The sequence below is a fragment of the Pyrgilauda ruficollis genome, unplaced genomic scaffold (assembly GCF_017590135.1).
Source record: "Pyrgilauda ruficollis isolate IOZ18807 unplaced genomic scaffold, ASM1759013v1 scaffold22, whole genome shotgun sequence".
Lineage (NCBI taxonomy): Eukaryota > Metazoa > Chordata > Aves > Passeriformes > Passeridae > Pyrgilauda > Pyrgilauda ruficollis.
Genome location: NW_024521428.1, coordinates 736,883 through 756,437, shown reverse-complemented (window position 1 = coordinate 756,437; position 19,555 = coordinate 736,883). Strand labels below are relative to the sequence as shown.

Here is a 19,555-nt window from a genome sequence, read left to right as displayed (position 1 = left end):
GAAAGCTGAAACAGTATAGAGTTTATGAACTTTCACTAAATTCAAGAGAAGAGTTTTAGGTCAGACATAAGCAATCTAAGGAAAGACACCTATCCAAATTTATAAAAAAATCATTGGCCATATTTTCTTGATTTTGTAGTGAAGATACACTTAAAAGATTTGAACTGAGATTTAATCATCAGTAGTGACTTTCTAGGAGATATTTTTCAAGATAACTAGAAGAATGAAGAGTGAACACTGTTAAAAGGTAAGAACTTTCTAATAACTGAGAAACCATCCTGTGACACTTTTGCCATTAGGACAGTTTAGATCAAAGCGCAAATACATAACTGGTCTTTTTTTTTTTTTTTTTTTTTATTTATTTGTTATTCCTATAGCATTCTTGCTTCATATCTGTTTTGACTTTAAACTCTACTTTTCTTGTTGGGAAAAACTGACAGCTGGATCTTGTCTTTCTGTCTTGCAGATGACATGTGCAACCATGTACCTCAGCATCCCAAGGAACAAGGCTGGACCTACAGGAACAGAAAGTATGACACAAAGTACACAGAGAACCAGAACCTCACATACCTCCTCTACACTCTCTGGACAAGAGGATTGCTCTCTATGCCATTAAGCAGAGATTTAAAAGTCTCTTGTTTATTGCAGAATATTCACATGCCTGTAAGATTTTTTAAAGCCTTAAACCTTATGATAGTTTTTAATCCCCCACCAAGTTAGTATTCCAAGCTAGCTGTTCTGCCATTAATATATATATTACTCTACATTTTTATGGAAGCAGAACTCTGGCACACACTTTAGAAACTATACTATTTGTACAGAATTTTTTTTCAGACCTTATGTTCAGCATTCAGTTGGACAACAAAGATTTACACTAAAGAATTCTGTTTATTTCTAGATACGCATTTGCTCTTACATAGGTTACTATTCCTCATATGTCAACTTGTAGGTGAGATTACTTAATATGTGCAGTTCAAAGTCCATTTTATTGATAGCCACAGCTGAGTCTGGATTTTACTTGACTAACTTCAGGAGCTCAGGCCTTTTGCAGCTGCAGAGAGCATGGCCATGACATTGCTCTCTCCACAGCTTTCTTACTGGCTACACCCATGTGCTTGGCACCTCAGAAAAATGCAGCTTTTCCTGTTCTGCCTAGGGTTAGGGTTACACTTAGGGTTAGGGTTCAGAAAACCACAAAGCACTTTGTATTTATATTTTATTGGGAAAAGTACTTTTAAGAGCTGCAGAATTCCAATTCTATTTTATCACTTGAGTATGCATGCCCACAATAACAAGATTTTATAATAATATGACTGTGACCCGAACACGTGTAGCTGGTCAGTGTTACACACACAGTAGGCTCCAAAACTTGTTCTTGGGGGAAACACTACTGGAGGGAGAATACTTAAAACCAAGAAATTTCAGAACTGTGATGGCAATGGAGCATACTTGTTTTACTGATGGAGATTGCACTTAGGTATCATGCTTAAATGTGTTTCTTAATTAAAGCTTTAAGACTGTTCATTCCATGGTTACATTTAAAATATCCTTTAGTACTTACTTTGCTACTGCATAAATATATCAGTGATGATTATTTCATCTGTGTTTGGCTGGAACCCAATACTAAATACCCATTACAAAATTGGTGGTAGTGTTTCTATTTTATGGACACCTGCAGGATCATTCTCCACAGCATAGCCAGGAGCCTATGGCAGGATGTATTTGTAATTGAGTCTAAATGTACCCCATAGTACCAAAAGCTTTTGTTGTCTAAGGTCGCTCACTCACTTACAGTCAGATCAAGCTTAATTCAGTCGCCAAGATATGAATGCAGTTTTAAAATTCTAGAAGCCTCAAAGTGACATCTTGGTTTGTCCAGAGTGTTTTTTCATTTCTCCAAAGTATGCTTTTTTTCTGAATGAGGAATACAGGTTGGTATCTAAGGATAGCAATAGCTATCAAATGTAATTTTAAACTCAAAATATTTTAACTTCTTTTGGAATAAAGAAATTGTGTTTTGTCCAGCAGAGGGAGACCTGAGTTTAAGAGAAATGTAATACAAACATGAAGCATAATACAGAAACACATTCTTTCACTCAAATGTCTCAGATACAGATTTTAATTTATAAGAAATAGTACCGTATATTATATAGACCATTAAGTGTAGGCAAAATATGAAGTTAATCAGACTGAAAACCATATCATAGTGCTTGATACTGATGTAACCTTTGACACTGATTTGTAACCTTTATCCCCGTTGAAGTCTGATACTATGGAAATAATAAAAGAAAACAAATACAAGCAAAAAAATAAAATTAAATTCAATAATAAAATAAAATAAGCACAGTGATTTTGGATGAGGAAACACCAGCCACCAGTTTGTACTGAGGAAAAGGTGAATGGAAACCTGGAGGAAGCTCTCTATAGAGACTTTTTTTTATAGTGGTCCTGTAAATCATGGCTGCAAAGAAATCCAGTTCCTGGACTAGCCAGTTCCACCCTGATCTCCCTTTTTCAGAACTGGAGAAATTCATCACTCATTGCCTACTTCAAAAGCAGTTTTAAAGCTATGGGCAGTGATTTTTAACCTCACTGCAGCTTATCTGGCACAGTGCATTGTCCAAGGGCTACTCAGATTCACAGCTGCAATAGAAAAGAGACACTCAATAAGCAGTCTTGGGTTTTCTTTGTCATACACACAAATGATATGCTTTGGGGTTTACTGCATTATCAGGATGATTGCATAACTGAGCGTGGTGAGCAATGTTACAAACCAGTAAATCATCTGCCAGGTATGAGAAGAACAAGCAGAACCAGCACTGGCTTAACACAGAGAGGAAAATGGCAAATCTTCCCATGAGAGAACTTGAAAGTAAAAAGAAAAATATTGTACCTTACCCATACATACTCTGCTTCCTGTGTTTTAATTATTCGTTCTGGTGTTGTCAGCCTTCAGAAGAAAAACTTGGTGTAAGAGTCAGAAAAAGATCAAGTGTTTGACCAAAGATTAAACGAATATTCCATAACATATGATGTCTACTCAGCAATAAAAGCTAAAAGAAAGGAGGAGGAAGAGATGGCATTCCTAATTTACACTGCTTGCCTGGTGGAGCAACCACAATGTGTCCTGAAGTTTTGATTCCCAGGAAGTGCCGTGCAACACTTGCTGATGGGAAGTAGAGAATAAAATCTTTCAGTTTTCACGTACATGACCCTTGCTTTTTCTTTAGTAAACTGCATGATCTCAGCACAGGAGGTATTTTTCCCTCTTATTTTCTTCCCCACTGTCCTGCTGAGTAGGGGAGTGATAGAGGAATTTGGTGGGTAGCTGGTATCCAAAGTCAACTCACTACAGTCGCTTTTGGCACCCAACATGGCGCTCAAGATAACAGCAGTTTTGTATTAAGTGTGCTGTAGCTATAGCAGGTATTACATGGCAAGCTCCTGTGCAGGTCACAGCTTGTTGGCTGTGCTGCTTCTCTCTTTATTTTGTGAATATGTTAATAAAAATAATGTCTCTGTGTTTTGCCCTGGAGTTGCTGGCCTTGCTGTGCTGTATCTGCCTTGTGGAGACGATGAGGGAATATATCTCTCCTGTCTGGGACTGATGTGGATGGTTTATTAGTCAGGCTCACAAGGTCCTTGTTCACCCTCACATGAGCTTTCATACTAATAATTAACACTGTTAGCATATTATGGAGCTTGTGGAATCTGGTGTTGTCCTGATATCAGAGAAGACAGATTTTGGACGAGGCAAAATTGTAATGTGCCCTGAAGTGGTCATCCCTGGATGGCAGGGTGTGTGGAAGGATTTGGGCAGATTCCCAGGATAGTTATCTCCTCCTATGACCCAAGACTTTACATCTGAACAAATTACTCTAGCAGACTGAAAATCAGCAGCCTCTAGCACTGTACTAGAGCCTGGCCTGTGCCCAGTGAGCCACAGTTCAATACTGTCAGAGAACTGTAATTGAGGCAGGGACACAAAACATGTTGGAGAGCACCATGGTTGAGATAGGGATCCGAACAATGACAGTAATTGTGAAAAAGTTGACAAGGAGAATAATGGATCCATATCATCCTTTAAAAGGGGGCAGGAAAAAGACAATGGGTTTTATCAAGAAGTTGTTTTTTCAACAAAGAAACTGGAGGAAGGAGTGAGAGAATTCAAAAAGAAAGAGGAAACAATACAGTCTCCGGTCCAATCAGAAATTTGAGACATTCTAAAAGATTATATCCACAACCCGGGTGAGTGAATTTCTGTCTGGCAGCTTCAACAGTTGAGTGCTTCAAGCCAGGGAATAGACAACCCTACCAGAGGGGATATGACACTGCATCTGGTGGTCAGCAACATAAGTGAGCTAATCAGGGACATCAAGATCAGAGGCACCTGGGCTGAGGTTGTCATGCAATGGTAGAATTTGCATCCTGAGGAATAAGAATCGGGTGAGGACAAAAGTTAGGCCCTGAAGTCTAGGAAAGCAAACTTCCAGTTCTTCAAGGAAATATCAATAACATCCCCTGGGAGACTGCCTTCAGGGACAAAGGAGCAGAACAGAGGTAGCAGATATTTAGGAAGGCTTCCACATAGAGAGTAAGAGGTATCAATCCCCAGGAGCAAGAAATCAAACAGAGAAGGCAAGAGACCTGCAAGAATGAATAATGAATGAAACTGCTGATCAAACTAAAGGGAAAGAAGGAAGTCCACAGATAGTGGAGAAAAGAACAGGTGACCTGGGAAGATTATTGAGATAATCAGGTTGTATGGGGATGGGGTGAGGAAGGCCAAGGTAAAGCTGGAACTGAACACGGCAAACAACACAGAGAGTAACAAGAAGGGTTCCTATAGATATGTTAACCAGAAAAGGAAGGTTAAAGAGGGTAAACTTCCAAAAATAAACTATGATGAAAAACTGTAACAATGGAGGAGGAGAAAGCTGAGGTGCTCAAAGACTTTTTTGCCTCAGTCTCCAATGGCAACCTCTCTTCCCACATCTCTTGAGTTGATGGACAGCAGGATGGGAACTGAGGGAACAAAGTACCTCCCACTGTAAGGAAAAATTAGGAACCTGAACATATTAAAGTCCATGGGACCCAAAGAGATACATCCCAGAATCCCGACAGAATTGGCTGATGCAGCTGCCAAGTCACTGTCTATGGCAGTCAGGTGAAGTCTCAGGTGACTGGGAAAAGGACAAAATTGTACTTGTCTTTAAAAAGTATAGAAAGGAGGACAACCTGTCAGCCTGACCTCTGTGAAGCTTCCCCCTAGAAGCTGTGCTCAGGCACATGGAGGACAGGGAGTTGATTAGGGACAGTCAGTATGACTTCACCAAGGGCAAGCCCTGCCTGACCAACATGGTGGCCTTCTATGGCAGAATGACCATATCAGTGGAAAAGGGAAAGGTTACACATGTCATTTATCTGGACTTATGTAAACATAAGTTTTAACACAGTCCCCCCCAAAATCCTTCTCTGTAAATTGGAGAGAGTTGGATTTGATGGGTGAACTGTTAGATGGATGAGAAAGTGGTTGGACAGTAGCAGCCAGAGTGGTCAGTGGCTCAGAGTCCTGCTGGACATCAGTGACAAGTAAAGTCTTTCAGGAGTCCATACTGGGACCAGGGTTATTTAATATCTTCATTAATGAGAAAGACAAAGGACTGAGTGCACCCTCAGCAACTTTGTTGATGACACAAAGCTGAGAGGTGCTGTTTACACATCTGAAGGACAGGATGCCATTCAGTGGGATCTGGACAGGCTTGAGAAGTGGGCCCATGGGAATCTCGTGAGATTTAACAAGACCAAGCACAAGGTGCCACACTTGGGTCAGGGCATCTCCCAGTATCAACACAGGCTGAATGGGGATGAACAGACGGAGAGTAGCCCTGGTGAGACGACTTGAGGGTGCTGATGGATGAGAGCCTGGACAGGACCCAGCGATTTGCACTTACAGCCCAGAAAGTCACATGTGTCCTGGGCTGCATCCAGAGGAGGTTGGGAAGTGTAATCAGGGAGGTGATTCTGCCCCTCCACTCTGCACTGGTAGGACCCCACCAAGAGTGCTGCATCCAGCCCTGGGGTCCCCAGCACAGGAAGGACATGGACCTGATGGAGCAAGTCCAGAGGAGGCCACCAAGACAATGAGAGGGATGGAGCACCTCTCCTATAAGGAAAGGCTGAGGGAACTGGAATTGCTCTGCCTGGAGAAGAGAAGGCTTCAGGGTGACCCAACTGTGGCCATGCAATATCTGAAGGGAATCTACAAGAAGGAGAGAGACAAGAGCATAGAATGACAAGGACAAGGGAGCTTCAAACTGAAAGAGAGTAGGTTCAGATTAGTTGTTAGGAAGGAATTCTTAACTGTGAGGGTAGTGAGACAGTAGAACAGCCTGCACAGAGAAAGTGGGGATGCCCTGTCCATAAGATGGAGTTAATTTTCCCCATAGCACCCCCACAGTGCTAGTAAGTATAAGTGCAGTAGGCTTACATACAGCAACCACCTGTGGGCTGAAGCCCTGCTACCTGGGAGGTGGTTGGATCACCTGCTGATGGGAAGTAGAAAATAATTTTTTTTCATGTTTTTACCTTTGCCTGCACACAAGGGATCTTTGAAATTTAGATTAGGTATTAGAAAGAAAACTAATTATTCTAAGACAATGGGAGAGACAAATTAATAATCTTGCTCGAGCTATTGACTGACATTTTACATTGTTGTCAGTAAAGGGTCATACTTTACATGAGAATTCCAAGTGTTTTTCTTTCACAGGATTCGAAAGGATTTCACAAACCATGCCAGAAAAACTACTCAGCTGTTGGCTGCTGCTGCACTTCCTCCTTTACTCTCCTCATACTGATAGGAAGAATGGAATCTCCACCCACACAAGTTTTCAGCCTATTTGTGCCTGCAGATTTAAGTTCCTGCATAGTTGTCAATACAGCCAAGGACTGAAGACATTTAAGCAGGAAAAATTATCTGACAACTTTCTTTTTCCTTCATTTTTTAAAAATTTCTTGAGTGACTGCCCAGCCACCAATCCAACATCTCACTCCGCTCAGCTGAATCTGTATGAAATTGCTGTGAGTAAACAAGAAACTAAAGAAAATATTCTAGCAATGTTTGCTGTTGGGATTGAAATGTCTTTTTCCTGGATGATATTTTTAGTTGAGATTACTTCTGTAGCCTCCCCTTAAGCACAGCTTTCTTCTGACCAGACTCAGGAGCTGTGAAAGTTATGCTTAAGAGGTCTCCCTGGGAGAAATTCAGAAACCAATAACTAGTTATTGTAAAACAGATTGATTCACATAATTAAAGTCTAACAACATTTAGTTAATGATCAATCTAGTTCAGGTTATTTACGGGCAACACATTTCAAAATACAGCAAAGAGTTCCAAGAGTGCTAAGATCCAGGAACGAAACACAGAAAAGGTCTGCAAATATTTTTGTGAGTATAAGGCACAAAGGGTGTTAGCAGGCCTTTGTGTTTATTTTCTTCATAGAGGATGGGTTAAGTCCTGTATGCTGATTTCATTACCTGCTGTTATTCTCTGCCTTCTTTTGAATCATGCCTCTGATTACTTTTTTTTTTTTTTTGCCTTTAGAAGCCTTCATACTGACCATCAGAATTTTACACAAATGTGTTTGATATGACAATAATGACTTTTTTTCTCTTCTTGTATCTGAGTAAACAGTTTTTAGAGACACAGAAAACTACCACTAGCAATACCCTATGCATTTCTGAAAATGAGATCCAGCTTTAAGGAGTGTATATATGGTTCCAGATAGGCCAAATCATGGCCAAAGAAATCAGAGGACATGGAATTTGGTCAATAAGAGAGACCTCAAGATGAGTAAATTCAGAATTTTTTTTTCAGAGCAGCCATGTTAATTCTAAGCCTTTCTTCATGCAGTTCTCATTGCAATGAATAAAATGAAAGATTTGAGTCTGGAAGAGAAAATGATTCGATCTGAGTTATTTGAAGTGGATGGTGTTCCCCTCACACAACCAATTGCCAGCATTTGGGACCAAGTGTGGAAGTTCAAAGCCAGGCCTGATGATGTGCTCATTGCAACCTATGCAAAAGCAGGTTGGTGTGGGTAGGAAACAGAATAGAAAAGTTTGGCATAGTGCTCATTGTTGGGATTGAGATATAAGTTTTTTCTATTGTGACTGATATTTGTTTAACTCCAAACTAGACATATTTTAAAGACATGAAGCTGTGTCAGCTGTGACTAGTAACTCCCGACTTCTTTGGCAGATCCAACAACCACCTGTTACTACTCAAGTACAAATAGCTAAAGTCTAATGACCTATAATTGTTACATTTAACTGAGTTTATATACATTTACATTACGGTGACAATAGGAGTTTTCCACCAATATCTAGTGATTTAACAATGCCTAGAAAGAAGTGATCATTACTAAGAAATGATAGAAACTAACTATATGACTATGGAATGTATAATGTATTTGGGGAATGATTTCTGAAAATTGATTAATTCTTTAAAATAACCAAATTAATTTAATAATTTCAGCCAGCAAAATAAAATACCACCATTAATATTAGCTATCTGGCATTTTACTCAGTGACTGGACAATATTTCTCCTCTTCATCAAATCCTTCATACTTACTACACAGGAAAACAATGAATAACAAGCATCAATATTAATTCTGTATGATTAAAAACATGTACAGTTTTGGAGATTCATATTGGATCATCATAAAAAAAAATTGTTATTTGAATTAGCAACAATTTTTAGGGTGCTTTTTTATTTTTGTCAGTAGGGGAAAAAATGTTTTTAACAAAAAACTCACCATTAATTTTGTAAAACCTGAAAGCTTTTGATTTACTACCTGTATACTAAAGGCAAAACCACATTATTTTATCCAGCTGGGATTAAAACCTTCCAGCCACTGAACTGAAAATAAATAAAGTTAGGATTCCATTTGGTATTATGTCATATCTGTGTGAGATGCATAACACAAGCATCTTAAGAAGGGCTGAATCTCCTGCCTAAATTGCGTTCCAATTTATCCCTTAGCTTGATCTGTGGCTGACCTGCCGCAGTACCTCCGAGGAGATGTGGTTGACACAGAGATGACAGCTATAAAAGAAAAGAGACAGATGAGATACACTATACTGTAACTCTTACAAATGTTGCAGTCACTCAGGCAGATGAAATGTTGTACAGACTTTAATGAAAGTGTTTCAAATGGAAACTTTGCAAATACTGCCACTTTTTTATATTTTCAAACTGTATGAAATTTTAATTCATTTGAAGTTCAGGTATTGCATTTTTTTTTGCTCAAATTCAGTATGAAAACAAAATACCTGAATTTTTGTGAGGGATTAAAGGAGGGAGTTTCATTCCTCTGCAAATAATATTCTCCCAACAGTAGTGAGTTTGTCCCAGTGTTTTTTTTCAGTACTGGTGTGGGGACTTATTTCTTTAGGCCAGAAGTCTGTCTAAAATGGAATTCCTGAATTTGAGAATTACCTTTGTTGCTTAATTAGGCATTTTGCCTGTAGTATACTCTTTTTCCATTTTGTCTATTATTTTCTACGCTATGCTTTCCCTCATTAGCACAGAGTCCATCCTTCTGGCTTTCAGTGCCCTAGTAGAAGAAACTCTTGGCTATCCTGGAGGGAAACATCTAAACACTTGACATTTTCAGGTACCACATGGACACAGGAGATAGTAGATATGGTTCAACAAAATGGAGATACTGAGAAGTGTAAACGTGAGACTACTTACAAACGCCACCCTTTCCTCGAGTGGTTTTTGGCAGAGCCTCCGTCTGCACGTTACTCAGGTGAATATTATTTGTATTTTAAACAAAATGAAACAAAACAAGCACATAGTGCTGATGGCAAAAGTTTCTTGAGAAAGGTCCCACTTGCTTTGCTCTTGAACTAAGCACCATTTTGGCTATTAAGGACCAGTTCAGGCACTTTAACATAAACATCTAGTGCTACTCAAGGTGCTGCAAGGCTGGCAGATGGGATTGCTTCAGGTGTTACCACGTTGTTTTGTAGTCATATCTGAAGCTGTGTTTGATACTCCACAGTATCTAAACCAGCAGCCGATATGTATATAATGCTAATTGAATGGGGCATGGGGGCAGTTGAATGGCATTCTGTGATTACAGGCTATATGGAAGAGAAACATTTGCCATGGACCTATTTCCAAGAGGTGCATAATGTTTTAGTGGTGTTGCTACTGTTTCAAGTAACTGCTGCTCAGTTCTAGGGTCTAGTAATCTAAACAAGCTATGGAACATTTAGGCAACCAGCAGGCTTCACAGGCTTGCAGTTTCTTGCAAAAGTCTCCCTCAGCAAGGGCTCCATTTCTACAAAAATTGTTAAGTCAGACTCTTGCAACTGAAGCTAAAAAGCTTGACTAGCTCTGCAGAAGTGATACTTTTTCTATTCTAAACTAGACTGTGTTGACACAGAGAGTGACAAAAAAATTATAGACAACAGAGCATGACAAGGCTAAAAATTTTGGAGGTCATAATAGATGTTTAAAAGGGAAAGGGGAGGAGATAACACATCCCCAAATATCACCAGATATTCCCAAGTAGTCCCATATATCCATAGCTAATGAAAATCCACTGTCATTCTCCTAGTTTATGTGCTATCAACAAAGTCTAGTCAGCAGTCATATTCTTGTATCCTAGAAAGAAACTAAAATTTCTTACCTGTAAGGTGGAAGGAGACCACTAAATACTGCAAAGGAAAAGCTTTGGATGGATAAATAGAAATCATTATTCATCATTATCCCTTGGAGAGAAGGAGTTAGGTATGGGCCTAAGAAAGCAAGAAGACATAAATCAATGTTTCCCATTTTCTACTCAAATACACAGGTCGAATTTTCTCTAGAAACATTGAAGATGCTTATGTAATGTTGTATATGTTACCCTGCTATGTAAGTGCTTTGGAGATGAGTGATCAATGCAAGGTGAACTGCTGGAAAGTCACAGTCACAATCACATGTGTGAGCACAGGAAAGAAGTGCTAGTGGAATTTACAGAAAAACTCACATCTCATAATTAAATATCCCACAGGTCTGGAGTTAGCTGAAGCCATGCCATCTCCACGGACAATGAAAACTCATCTGCCCGTGCAGCTGCTGCCTCCATCCTTCTGGGAACAAAACTGTAAGGTAAGGCTGAAGAGCCCTATTTACCTTATGGACAAAGAAAGTGACATAAACCAGGGCAGAATATATTTTCCAGAATCGCTGGGAAATCAAAAGGTCTTAAAAAATATTTTCCCTTTAATGTGTGAGGTCTGTGGGAATCTAAAGTCACGACTAAGTTACCTGAGCTGGATTTTAGAAAATGGCAGCTTCAAAGCAAAACCTCTTAAATCTCTGCCCGCAGGCTCTAAGAGAAAACTCCAGGAGATGCTCAATGTCTGTATTTGTATGCACAAGTTAATTTATTTCTCTCTCCCTTTTTATATCAATAAAGATAATCTACGTGGCAAGAAATGCAAAAGACAACCTGGTGTCATACTACCATTTCCACCGAATGAATAAAGGATTGCCTGATCCAGGAACATGGGAGGAGTTTGTGGAGAAATTCGTGACTGGAAAAGGTGATTAACTGCAATCAGTTATATTACAGATTTTGATCATTTTAAGAATGCACGGCATTGATTTTTTAATTTCAGATATAGTTTGAAATCCTATGCAGATGCTGTGGAAGGACATCTGCTGAAGATGTTTCAGTCATAATTTTTCTTCATTCGCTGGTTTTTATTATTACCTAAAGGATTAAATCTATCTTTATGCTCCCATTCTGAGAAAAAATATAAACACTAATCTTTATTCTAATTCAAAAACATATATGACAATTTTCAGGCTTCATCTCTTCTCTCTGAGATTAAAATAAGCCATTTGAAAAGGAACAATGGTTTAACTGGTCTTACTATAAACTGATAAAATTTGAAATTAAAAAAGAAGTGGAGAGTTAATTTTGCTAGAAATGTGCAGTGTGAATTCGAGATAAGAGAGCTTTTGTACCTAAATTAATGTATCTAAAAATCAGCCATCTGAACAAAGCCAGTTATCTAACTAAGGGCAGGCAACCCAGAAGCTGATTCTTCCCCTTCTAAAAGAGGTGCTGATATCACAGGGTATTCAAGAAACAAAATCTGACCAAGTTGATGGCAGTTTACAGTTTGAGTCATTAAAGTTTCCTTAGGTCATTAATCTTTTTGCCACCAAGTAAGCCTACAGATACCACTGTCTGGATCAGCATGAGAATCACATGTCCAAAGGAGACTTATGCCATGTGTTTGACCAGCTCAAATATGTCCCAGTGCAGACATATAGAACGTATTTACTTCTGTCTTAGTTAATCATTTTGATGCTTGAGAGAAGCAGGCATTTCTGATAGCATAGCAAATAGTAAAACCAGGTAGAATCATAGAATAATGCAAGCTGGAATGGATTTTTGTTGTCCATATGGTCCCAACCCCTGCCCTGCTCAAAGCAGGACTAATTAAGACAAGCCTTGTCCAGATGATCGAATGAATACTGGAAATGCGTTTTTCCATTGACTATAATGCATCTGCATTTGTTTCCTTCTAAAGTTACATATGAATCCTATTCTGAGCATCCATAAACCTAAGATATTAATAGCAAAAATGCTGTAATAACCACAGAGCACAGCAGTGCTCATTATCACAGCCATACTGATTCAAAACCAGCTTGGAAATGCACAGGTACTGGTTAAGAGGCAAACATGAGTGCCACATGTGTTAAAGACACAATCAGCATTTATAGCTGCTGCTGATTTTCTTCTTTTTCAGTCCTCTGGGGTTCCTGGTATGACCACGTAAAAGGATGGTGGAAGGCAAAAGATAAGCACCGTATACTCTATCTCTTCTATGAAGATATGAAGGAGGTAAAAGGCTGAACATATGTTTATAGAGCTCTGAAATCTGTAAGTCTAGCAGATACTAATTACAAGCAACAGTTTTATATTATAATGCCAGTATCAGTAAACCACACAGTAACCTGATCTTCTCTGTGTGAGAATTGCAGCTCTCACGTGATATTTGATTTCTTTGCTTTTCCTAGCTCTGTGTCTTATCCCATGTAATTGTCTCTGCAGAATCCAAAGCGAGAAATTCAGAAGATTGCAAAGTTCCTGGAGAAGGATCTGAGTCAGGAGGTTCTAAACAAAATAGTCCATAATACCTCATTTGAGGTAATGAAGGAAAACCCCATGGCAAACTACACTAAAGACTTTCAAGGAATAATGGATCATTCCATTTCCCAATTTCCCCATTCATGAGAAAAGGTTTGTTACTGACAAACTCTGGCTGTCATTATGTTTTGAAATAAGCATTGAAGTACAAGTATCCAGTAAGTTGTGGATAATGAGCTGCAGAAAATACTGGTAAATCAATCTTTTCTCTTCTTTTTTGCTTTGCCATTTCTTAGGGACCGTTGCAGATTGGAAGAATCATTTCACTGTGGCACAGAATGAGAAATTTGATGAAGATTATAAGAAGAAAATGTCTGATACCTCTCTTGTTTTTCGCACGGAAATATAATTACTTGTAATTTAAATTTATGATCCTCAGCCTTTCCCATGTTGCATATTTTGCTTTTCTTTCAAAAAAATCCCTAAGATTCCAAAGTCTTCCTTTCACACATCACTGATTTTTCATTATTGGAAGAGTGCCCAAATTATGCCAATGTTTAAATCTCCCTCCAGAAAATTATTCCACTGGACACTTCTCAGTCACTCCTACCACAGTATATTGCAGCATTAATAAAAATATTTCAGACATACTGTGGGTTTTCTTCTCTGTAAAATTGCAATCAATAGCCAGCATTTTCAAATTCTAACAGAAACTAGGAGCCAACAGGAAAAAAGGTGTTAAAAGAATGCAACAGGTTGTATGAACATTAATCAATAAATAGAAATATATAAATTGAAAGGTGATCAAGTGTAAAGAGAGGAACAGAAGAGCACAAATAATAAATAAATTTCATTTTCTCTCATTTTAAGTTGGACATAAGAAATGCTGTTGAAATGAAAGCAACATTTCCAAAAACACCAAACACCCATTACTTCCTTTGATAAAAATTGCTGAAGGGCTATATAGAGGCATTTATTTACAGTCTAGCTGTGGGCACAGTAGTCCTTATTGCATCTCACATTTGCCTTCTGAACTGGATATCATACTATTCTCTTAACATTTGGAAAATTCTGAAAGTTGGTATGAACCAGATGGAGAGTCAATGCTGCAAATGCCATCTCCCTCTTCACTGTTGTAAAAGTGTTCATCAGACATTTCATGTCATTGCCTTCTCCTTTACCTTACTCTTAATCAAATATATAAACATCTTGTTGAGGGCTCTTAGTTGAAATAGGGCCTGGTAGATACTGGAAAATAAAAACCAGTTCTGCTTTAGTATTAGTACCATAACTAAAGCCTTGCTTTGAGCTTGTGCAAAATTAACTAAAGCAATTCATAACCCATTTAATTATAGGTAACTGCTGCCAATCCACTTTTGGATTTAAAGTGCCATCATGGAGTTAGCACACAAAAAAGGCCACAAAGACTTCCTGCTTAACAGAGTTTGCACTCTGAATGTTAGAGGGAACAGAATGTATATTACAGCAGCTAAAGGAAAGTACTGTCTTAGTCTCATTTAGTCTAGTTTAGTCAAATTTAATACAAAAAATGTTTGCTGGGGATATTTTCTCTTTGGCTCATGGAGAGTTAAAAGTAAGCTAAAAAGCTGTAGCAATATGAGCAGCTGTCAAATGCAAAGCTCATTTCAGGCTACCTTTTTAATCCACATATTGCAGTCATTAATGCAGTCATAAAGGGCAGCAATACCTTGCATCAATTTGAAAACCAACAAAAAGTTGCCTAGTAAAAGTAGGAGTTACATTGTCCTGGCCCACAGAGTTTTCCCCAAAAATGCAGGAATCACAGAAACTGGAAGCATGTATTTACTACATTAGTATAATTTTTTTTTTTAAACTTCAGGTCCACAGATTCCTGCCCACAAACAAAGGATGTCTCAGTAAAATGACTCCCTGAGAAAAAAAATTATCTGTCAGAGGCACTGCTGTTCATCGCAGCAAGGCTAAATACCAGCTTGAGGAGCTTTCTGCTACTTGTTTGGGTTTTGTTTATGATTAACTTGATTTACTGTCTCACTAGTATGAAGAGAAGGTGTTGCCTACTCTTTCAGATATTTCCACTCTTTTGGGTTGCTCTATGAAACCACATGAGTCAGCACAGTTTGTCAATCTAATCCTCATTCAGTGCCACAAGAGGTATCAGTAAATGAAAAACATGCTTAACTCAGGAGCTTGGTGACATTTTAAGAACAGTGCTGTACAAAAGGTCACAAAGATGACCTGTTTGCTCCTCCCTTGAAATCTCAAAACTATCAGAAAAGCAAAATGCTGACAGTGGCTGAAGCCTTATTTGAAAAGGGAGTTGCATAGCAACTGCAAGGATAGAGGCACCGTATTATAAGGGATTAGTATCACATTGGGAAAGTCACCTTTGCTCTCACTTCCTTAGGTAATTTTCACTCAGCTGCAATTCAGTTGCTATAAACAACAGATAAAAAGTACCACAGGTCAGATTGCAGTCCTAGAATGCAAAAGGGAAGAAACGAACACTTGATGTGTGGCTACATAAGAAGTGGCTTTTCTTATGCTATTGATATTATGCTTCTATATATTCAGAGACAGGAGTCTTAACTATTTTGACAAAATATAGCTGGCAGGAGGATAGAAAAGTGGAGGATAGAAAAAACTTTCTGCTTTTTATGCCTTTTCAGGCCATCATAGCTGAGAGATCAACTTATGGATTCAGTCATGGTCTGCAAAATGTTCTCTAGTGTAAAACTACAGGGAGTAGTTTATTGTTACCAGTGAAAATTATTTGACCTGTAGTTATGAAGAAAATTTGGGAAAAAGGTTAATGGGTTGTATGCATCTCTCAAAGGCCACAGATTTCACCATGGTTTGGTGTCTATTTTGACTGTATGTCAATAGGATTGTGCATATGCTTCTGGGCATATGTCTGGAGGGTGCCCTCACCTAGAGTGCCTTTAACTTCCATATATTTAGGTCTGACAGTTGTTAGGTACAGAAGAGCTTTAAATGATGTGTTTATATATGGAGATTTTTTACTAATACCAACAAAAGTTGGTAAGAGATTTAATATATTTCTATGTAAGATACTGTAAATTAATGAGCACCTGCAGGAGATTGTATGTGTACAGCCAAATTATTTCAAATAATTTAAACTATTGTCACACTTCTGATGCAACACATGACTCTGTTTACTGTGGAGATAAAACTGTACAGAAATATATTAGACATAAGTCCTAAAAATACATCCATGCTTTATTTTCGTTCAGTTATCTAGACGCACAGTTTTACTAACCTTCTCAGATGCAACACCTTCAATGTCAGTTTAACAGGACTTGTGTCAGTTTAGCTAATGCAATCCCACAGCAATTTCTTTGATGCTGCTTGTTTCTTGTTTTAGAAGAAAGTGTCCCTGCTGGGTTTTGATAGTACAGAAACTTTGTTATTCATCTCTAAAAAATGTTTCAGGGTCAGTGTTGATTAATACACCTTAACTGTTCATGTGGTTCTGTTTTGCAGCTCTGCAAACCAAACAACTACCAAAACAAATCCTCCCATGGGAATGACTAAAAGATTCCTGCTTCAATACAGACTGTTTAAAAGACACTGCCGTATTAATCCTACAATAGTCATATTCACCTTTGAGCTTGGCTGTCGTTAGCAGCTAGGGGAGACATTTTACCTTCACATGGAATGCAACCATTTGTGAAAGAGAATGAAAGAAGCACACAGCTCCAAGAAAATTAAAGAAAGAAACACAGAAGGGAGCTGTTCTATCTTCCATAGCTAGCATTCAAAGACAGAGGGACACTGCTTTCCTTTCCACTAATCTAACTGTAGATTATCTGCTTCTTATACTTGAACTGAAAGTCTCTGTTTCTCTGGTTAGGAAAACAGACCATGCAGAGGAAGAAGATTTTGTGTAATTTGCCCTATCCATACAGGATATGGATATCATACTTTATATTAATGGTTTACATCAACAAGTTCACAAAGTGTTTTACCTTGACAACAAGGTTAATTATCAATTCTGCCATTTTTCAGAAGTGCATTAACACATTTTAAGCCCGGACGGAAGTTTTCATTTCCCTCACATCCTCAATGAATGCTGCAAGGTCTGAGTGTAGGCTATAGGTGAGCCTAGAAGCACATTGAGAGTGAGAGTTAAGCCCTTCATACTTCTAAGATGCAGCCAAACTGTGCTGCCAGACTGAAAGTAATGGGCTTAGGCTGGATAACAAACAAGGCTCTACCTGTCCTCCAGACCAAGCACTGTGTAGGTAGATCAGAAAAGCCATCATTCAGCAGCACCCTGTGGTTAATGTCAAAGAAGCAAATTACTCATGGATTCCTTTGCAGAAGGGCTTTGGCAGAGGCTGCTGCAAGGGCAGTTGTTATCTATCAGCTGTGTGAGCTCAGACTGCCTTCTGAACTGAAGGCTCACAACAGAATCATACCCATCTACCATGACTATGGAGACAGAGGCATCATGTCGAAAGCAAGCTACACTGGGTCCTGCTGTGGTACAGGCAATATAAATACAGGTAGAATCTTAGGTTAGGCACCTAAAAATTAAGGTAATTAATTTTTTTTAAATTTGTTAAAATTGGACCTTTTGATTCACAGTAATTTGATATTGTACCAATAACACTCAGCTACATTTGCTACTATCTCTTTGTGCAATTAAAGGTTCTCCATGTGCTGTTAACCATAGAACAGTCTTTTGTAGCCAGACCTCATACCAGGTGTGAAAACAAAATGGTTCCTTGTGTGAGTTTTACATTAATCTATCAAGAGGCTTGTTGGCTTCTGCTGGTGAGAACACCAAATTGCCCATCTCTGTTTCCTATTACAGTTTAAGACCAGAATTAAGGACTGTGTATACAGTCTAATTTTTTAACACCTAACCAAATCTTTCATACACAAAATGGTACTGAGATAAATAACTCTTTTATTCACTGTACCATTCCACTCCTGTGGGAACCTACTGAACCTCCAACCAAGAAAATGGCCATAGTCAGCCAAATAATTTGCAGTTCATCTGCACAGGGGGTGTGCTTTAAGCTTCCAAATAGAGGACAATAGTTAAAATACTAGAAATTCATATGGTGTTTTCCTTTATATTAATCTGGCATGTAAAAAAGGCATAGAAGCAGCTCAAAGGAAGAACTCTGACTGGCTCAGCATGGGTCAAAACTAAGAGTTTGCAATCCTCAGAACTTGTTGCAAAGACAGATTCTACAGTGGCAAGTATTTAAAGCATCTGCTCCTTTATGCCGAAAACACATTCCCCAGTAGCAAAATTACAGGCATTTTCTCATTCTGTGCTCTTCAGAAAATTCTTGCAGGTCTAATAATTCTAATGACAGTGAATAAGCGTTTGTAACCTACCTTGATGTAAGGACTAATTACAGCCCTGTGGGACTTGGCTTCTCAACGAAAGCAGAACTGAAAATTTGTTATGCTCTGCCCCAACACAACCCATAAATCTCTTGGCAATCTTGTTTTACATAGACAATGCTATTTAAAAAGATGAATTAATTATCTTTTACAAAGATAATAAAATCATGAGATATATAGACTACGTAAGTTATTCTTGTTTTTCTCACTTATCTTGTCTCAAATTAGCTGCACTTATTATGTATCAGCTTACTGTCTCCTTCTAGATAGGTAAGACACCATTCATAAATTGTTTAAGAAAACTTTATCAAACTATTGCAGGTACAAATCAACATTTTTCCCCACAAAATTCAGAGCAATTTGCACTTTATTGTAACAAACGGAAACAATCAACAGACAAAATCGTCAATCTTTTTTCTTATAGTTATTCTAGAAACTTTTCAAATTCTTCTACCGTTCCCTAACCAGGATTCTTTGCAATTGTTGTTGCAATTCAGGACCAGAAAGAAAGACTGTTAAGACAATCTCAAATGTACAATATACCTAAACTCTGTTACATAAAATGGAGGGAGGGCTGAGTGGTCCCTAGCCAGAATCAGCTACAGAAAGCCTGCAATGAGCGAGCCGGTAGCTCAGTGTCTTCAGTACTAACACCTCTGAAAACTCTTTTGTGTCTGCCTTGGATGAGCTCCAAAATCAATTCCCTCGTAGATTAAATAATGAGATGACCCAAGAGTTGGTACATAATACATACTGTGTGAAGATAGGCAGAAGGAACAAATTTGCATGAAACATTGTTTTCTCTGTGCTTTCCCAAAAGAGAAGGTTAGTTTCCTACAGTGTTCTTCCCAAATATTCAAATTCAGTTGGAGGTTGACCTCAAAGTACAGAGCCGTGCAGTATGGCATAATTTGGGGTGAAAAGCTTCTGCTCTGGAATGGTTTTGGAAGGACATTATCTCAGAAAGCTCTTACTGAAATTGTGTGAAATCCCCATGTTAGATCAG

At 38.5% G+C, this 19,555-nt stretch overlaps 1 protein-coding gene across 1 annotated transcript; it reads left to right on the top strand.

The window, feature by feature from the left end:
* Positions 1-6,965: 6,965 nt before the first annotated feature.
* On the top strand, positions 6,966-13,758 carry LOC121354120 (sulfotransferase 1C1-like). The gene is given in 9 exon segments (XM_041468506.1): positions 6,966-7,080; positions 7,913-8,089; positions 9,679-9,816; positions 11,071-11,168; positions 11,479-11,605; positions 12,824-12,918; positions 13,129-13,302; positions 13,305-13,317; positions 13,461-13,758. Coding segments are annotated over 8 exon segments (924 nt in total). The 5' UTR covers positions 6,966-7,080; positions 7,913-7,923; the 3' UTR covers positions 13,574-13,758.
* The last annotated feature ends 5,797 nt before the right edge of the window (positions 13,759-19,555 follow it).